Consider the following 6176-nt stretch of genomic DNA (forward strand, 5'->3'; position numbering starts at 1 on the left):
TGCTGAAAGCAGGTTTCTGGCCTTTGTTTACCTTCTGTATCTGATACAATGTTGCGGTCCTGCTGGCTGAAGCCTGGCTGACTAAAGCAGGTTTCTGGGGTTTGGTTTAGCTTCTATATTTGTTACAATGTTTCTTAGAGTTGCAGCTCAGAGGCCGGCAAGGCAGGCGGGGAACCTGGCTTCCTCCATCACTGAAGCAAGCAAGCCTCCCTATTCGCTTCAAACTGCCTGGCTGCCGGCCGCCATCTTGGTTGGCAGTTAATTTGCATATCTCCCTGGTTAGCCAATGGGAAGGGTAGCGGCCGTACGGCTAATTACCATGTTTCTCTTTTATTAGATAGGATGTTTACTTTGAATTTATATTAGTTCACACAAACACTCCATCCACGCTTTTGTTCCGGCCCTCCGGTCCAGTTTAAGAACCCATTGTGGCCCTCGAGTCAAAAAGTTTGCCCACCCCTGTTCTAGAAGCTCCTCACACAAATCCAGATATAACTCCTTGAATATCCCATAGTCTCATATTTGAAACACTCCAGGGAGCTGACTCACATCCCTCATCCATGTACTTAAAGGCAACCTATCAAAGAGCCATTCCACTGCTAACAGCCCAGTAGTAAGAAAAAAGTGATGTCGAAAGAGGACAAAAGGAAGGCCAAGAGATATGAAAACATGCTCAAAGTCACTAATCATCTGAGAGATGCCAATCAAAACGACAATGGAAAAAGACAACAACGACAATGAGGTACCATCTCACACCTGTCAGAATAACTATCATCAATAAATCAACAGCCCTGATCGGTTTGGCTCAGTGGATAGAGCGTTGGCCTGTGGACTGAAGGGTCCCAGGTTCGATTCCAGTCAAGGGCATGAACCTTGGTTGGGGGAGCAATGGGGGGATAAAAACACATATGTAATACCTTAGTCAATAAAGAAAAAAAAATGAATTCAAAGTTCTGTCTTTCCAGAGAGGCATAGAAAGTGGAATTGCATAGCAAGAGAGGTGATAACACAAGCAGACACTATGACTGAAACAAAAAGGAGGAAGATCTGAGAATCCCTGGAGGAAGAAAACTACATAAACAATAACACGAGGTGGATAAAATAAGCTTTTTTAGCAGAAAATAATAAAGGGGTAAATTTTCCCCTAAACTTCTACAAAGAAAAAGGGTTCTCATGGGTAGAGAGGTAGTTTGAGTTTCCTCATTCACTGTCACAGCTCTGACGCAGCCTCTGACTGGAATGTGACTTCCTGCCTCCCACCTTGCTGGTTCTCACCCCCTCACCTGGAGAGACTGGACAGTGGCGTCCACGCTGTACTGTCCACGGTTCTTCCCCTCGTTCCAGCTTGGAGAGCGCGTCTGGTGTGCTGGCTTGACACCCTGCTTGTGAACAAGGACAGAGACTTAGACCTATTATCTTGGGCTGGGCTCTGTCAAGAAGAGAGAATGTAACATTTCAAGGAACGAACGGGTTTCCCATCTGTAACACAAAGACTTTTCTCTCAGGAGAAGGGACATAACATCCTCCTGTCTGCAGCAAGAGAAGTACCTGAGATTCCACCATCTCGGAGAAGTGGAGTTATTATGAGCAGTTACACAGCTGAGAAAGGAAAAGCCACTAACAGGGCACCCGCTGAGTGACACGGGGGAGCTGTTCTCACCCAGTGACACCAGGTGGCTGTAGGTCTCCATCATCACGTCCCTGTACAGGTCCTTCTGCTCGGGGCCCAGGAGCTGCCACTCCTCCCTGGTGAAGTCTACGGCCACATCGTGAAATGTCAGGGATTCCGGTAACAACTCCATGTTGTGTAATGGGGTGATGACCTTTAGATGATATGGAAGAAATGTTAGTTTTTCTGCGAATGTCACTCTATAAACTGCATCTATGTAGCAACTGGGGTTTTATTTTATAAATAGTAGAATAATTACATGCCTAGTAAAATACAGGGTGGGGCAAAAGTAGGTTTACCGTTACTCAAGTGAAAAATTTATATATATAAAACCCTAAGTGACAGGAATGACCAGAACGACAGGTCGTTATGAGGCGTACTGAGGGGGGTGGGGCCAGTGGCCAACCTCCTGTGGCCCCCTCCCCCCGGCTGGCAGGGCCCACATTGGCCCCTATCCGAGCAGGGGTGGCCGGACCCCACCCATGCACAAATTCATGCACCGGGCCACTAGTAATTCTATAATTGCCCTGGCCAGTAGTTTGATAAGCTTCATTTTCCATGCAAGGAGAGGCCAGAGGTTCAATTCCCTGGCAAGGTACATGACCGGTTGCGGGCCTGATCCCCTGTAGGGACATTCAGGAGGCAACTGATAGATGGTTCTCCCTCATGGATGTTTCTCTCTCTCTCTCTCTCTCTCTGATCAATGAAAACATAGCTTAAAAATATGATGCAATAATCCTATCTTATAATAGACAAATAGGGTAATTAACCGTACCTCTGCTATGCTTCCCAATGGCTAATCAGGGCAATATGCAAATTAACTGCCAACCAAGATGGCGGCCAGCAGCCACGCAGCTGAAGAGAACATGAGGCTTGGTTGCTCCAGTGATGGAGGAAGCCAAGGTTCCCCGCCTACTGCATCCCGGCTCTGAGCTCCTGAAGCAAAAGCTCCAAAAGCAACACTGTTTCAATTATAGAAGCTAAACAAACCCCAGATACCTGCTTTCAGCCAGCCGGGGCCTCAGAGCTAGAGCCGGCTCTCAGCTCCAGTGACAGCTATAGAAGGTAAATAAATCCCAGAATAAAAACAAAAAGAAGAGGCCTGTCCTGGCCGGCTCTGATCTCCACTCCAGGCTAAAAAGTTTCAATTATAGAAGGTAAATGAATCCCAGAATAAAAAAAAAGAGGCTGGGCGCTTCAGTCACCCGCCAGCCTGAAAACGGCTCTCAGCCCCTCACCCAGACTGGCCAGGCACCCCAGTTGGGACCCCCACCCTGAAGGGGGTGTGACCAGCTGCAAACAGCCATCAGCCCGTCATCCAGGTTGGCCAGGCACCCAAGCGGGACCCCTACCCTGATCCGCGACACCCTTCAGGGCAAACCAGCTGGCCCCCACCCTTGCACCAGGCCTCTATCCTATATAGTAAAAGGGTAATATGCAAACTGACCCTAACAGCAAAAAGACTGGGAATGACTGGTCACTATGACACACACTGACCACCAGGGGGCAGACGCTCAACGCAGGAGCTGCCCTCTGGTGGTCAGTGTGCTCTCACAGGGGGGAGCTCTGCTCAGCCACAAGCCAGGCTGATGGCTGCCAGTACAGCGGTGGTGGTGGGAGCCTCTCCTGCCTCCTCAGCAGTGCTAAGGATGTCCGACTGCAGCTTAGGTCTGCTCCCTGCTAGCAAGTGGACATCCCCGGAGGGCTTTAGGGCTGCCAGAGGGATGTCTGATTGCCATCTTAGGTCAAATCCCCTGGGGAGCAGGCCTGATACAGCAAGTGGTCATCCCCTGAGGGGTTCCAGACTGCGAGAGGGCACAGGCCAGGCTGAGGGACCCCCGCCCCCTGAGTGCACAAATATTTGTGTACCGGGCCTCTACTTAATAAATAATAATACAAGAATAAATTGCAGTTTGTGTACTCACAAACTTTGCCCCATCTTGTATTTTGTAATTATGCATTCAGACATTCATGGATTCATCCAATTACAAGTTTCAATAATGTGTAAAAAAATGTTCTTGTTAACCTAGAAACGCAACTTTGTATTTTAGAAACAAAAGATATACATATAGTATATGTATATTTTTCACATTAACAAAGGTGGTTTTTATAGGCCTCTAGACATCCATGAATGAAGATAAGAAAGGATAAAGCAAACCAAATCACCTGAGCCTGGAGCATTTCCTTCTGTTCTCTGAAAAGAGCCACAAGGGCGAGGCCCTGCCTTGGTGTGTTCAGGGTCTGCCTCTGTATTTCTTTCTTTTTTAAAATATATTTTTATTGATTTCAGAGAGGAAAGGAGAGGGAGAGAGAGAGAAACATCCATGATGAGAGAGAATCATGGATCAGCTGCCTCCTGCACGCCCCCTACTGGGGATCCAGCATGCAACCCGGGCATGTGCCCTTGACTGGAATCGAACCTGGGATCTGTCAGTCCCCAGACCAAAGCTCTACCTACTGAGCCAAACCAGCCAGGGCTGCTCTGTATTTCTGTAGAGAAATCCGTCTGCAGTCAGGGGTGTCATGGAAATGCTGACACCCAACCCCACAGCCTCCTCCTGCTTCACATGATTCTATTGCTCCTGGGAAGTCAGGCCTGTGGATGGATTCCACAGGTGGTACATTTCCTCTGGGCCCCGATGCTACGCTGCTCTGAGCCCTCCCCTCACACAAGGCCACAGGACTGCTAGTGTCCCTTCATATGGTGTCGGGAAGTACGAATTCTTCTGGCCAGGAGAGCCTTAGGTCCCACCTGTGTGGCGGCACTCCTTTATCCTGTGGAGGTTAAGTGGGGTGCATGTCACAGGAGACCTGGGAGATGACATCCATGCCCGCACCAGCCTCAGGAGCAGGTGAGTGTCAGGAAAATCACTGACACAGAGCAGAGCATGTGGACGGAGAGGTTCTGGGCACTGTTTCCCTTGAAAGTTTGGGTGCTCAGGTGCCTCTTCAAACATTTCTGCACACATTTCAGCCGGAAACCCAGTGCACTGGGCAAGCCCTCAGCTCTGTCTCATAAGCAAAAATGTTACTATCTTAGGGGTTTTGAATATATACAAAAGTACCCAGATGGTAAAGGAACTGGAAGGCGGTAAATGAATTTGAAGTTCTTTAAGATCCATGTATTGCTAGAGGAGAGAATAAAGTACTAATTAAGACAAGAATTTAACAAAGTTCCAGGTTGTATGCAGTCTCTAATGTCAGAATAAAAACTAACAGTTGTCTTAAAGCACATAATGTACATGCTAGTGGATGGGGGAAATATAATTTTAAAACAACACCTGAGCCCTGGACATTGTGGCTCAGTTAGTTGAGCATTATCCCTAGGTGGGGTTTTCCTTCCCCTCACTCTCATACACGACTGGGAAGCAGAGTGAGAATTCAAGATCTCCACTAGCTTCAGCTTCTCTTATCGCCCTTTGAAATTTAGACATGGAGCTCATAGGAGCTGGAGGACCTGGTTTAGGCTTCCTTTCTAATTTAGGGAGCCTGTTTTGAATGGGAGGGCTTTTCTCCTCTCTTCTGACTGGAAAGGACCAAGGGTCATGTTTATGATATTTATTCTCCTTCTGATCAGTAGGCATAGCTAAATTGCTCTTAGATTGAGCTGGAGACAATAATGATGTGTTCTCTCTAGGTGGAGCCGAGGGACTATTTAAAGTTTGAGAAAGTTCAACCGTTTCTGCCTCTGGTGCCAAGGTGTCACGAATTAAATTCCAGAGGTAAAAAAGGGACCTTCTCAGATCTATGGAATCTGTAATAAGTCTTTAATTGCTCTCCTACTTCAGTCCAAGTTTCTAAACAGTTCCTTCCTCAGGAAACCATGAACAGACTTCTTGTATAAAACGTTCTGTCTGACTGGGAGTAACCTTAACTCCTCTGGTAGCAAACATATGTTTTAAAAGATCAATACAGAGTCTTCTTTCTTTCAACTCAGTATGGCCCATCTTCTCAATCTAGGTTCTATACTATCTACCCTCTTACCCTACTTATCCTCTATAGGGGGGTCTGCAGCACCCTAGGATGGAGTCCTATCAATCCTGAGTGCGGGGGGCTTACCTAGGGGAATCCTGTTCGGATGCCAGATGCTGGGGTCCTGCCCCAGCAGGTCCAGGGGTTCCCAAAGGTGTGGACGAGTCGGCGAAGAAGGAAGGACACGGAGACAGCGTTCAGTTGATAAGCAGCTTAGTCAGGTTCTAGCCAGGTTCTCTAGCCAGGTTTGGTCTTTATTCTCCTGTTACATCTGTATTTATACAAGTTGATTTTAATCCTATCCATTCTATTCCAAAGGTTGGGGCATTTCTTATCTCCATTCCAAGGTTACTCTATTGCTCTATTAAGCTACAAGGAAGTAACTGAAGGAGATTATCCTAAGTAAAGATTATGTAGCTTAAGCGTGATTGTTCCTAGTTAAAGTGATTAATTACCAGCCTGGCACTTAGTTAAGGGGTTTTACGGATTTATTCCCTTCCTTAGTCCTGTTAATCCCTAACTCCAGGGAAAAAAT

The 6176-nt window shown here is 47.2% G+C and overlaps 1 protein-coding gene and 1 pseudogene across 1 annotated transcript in view; both read right to left on the reverse strand.

Moving 5' to 3' along the window:
• The window catches only part of LOC102258493, a 43237-nt pseudogene extending 39326 nt beyond the window's left edge, over window positions 1-3911 (reverse strand).
• Window positions 1-6176, reverse strand: part of LOC102257880 (zinc finger protein 615-like) — a 29801-nt gene that overhangs the window by 8766 nt on the left and 14859 nt on the right. Inside the window, exons 2-5 of the mRNA XM_014535754.1 lie at window positions 4151-4265; window positions 3836-3914; window positions 1661-1823; window positions 1284-1379 (exon numbers count right to left, since the gene is read on the reverse strand). Of these exons, the coding sequence (XP_014391240.1) occupies window positions 1284-1379; window positions 1661-1823; window positions 3836-3914; window positions 4151-4194 (382 nt within the window). The 5' untranslated portion in view covers window positions 4195-4265. The remainder of the gene's footprint in view (window positions 1-1283; window positions 1380-1660; window positions 1824-3835; window positions 3915-4150; window positions 4266-6176) is intronic.

Source organism: Myotis brandtii, unplaced genomic scaffold, assembly GCF_000412655.1.
Source record: "Myotis brandtii unplaced genomic scaffold, ASM41265v1 scaffold150, whole genome shotgun sequence".
NCBI lineage: Eukaryota > Metazoa > Chordata > Mammalia > Chiroptera > Vespertilionidae > Myotis > Myotis brandtii.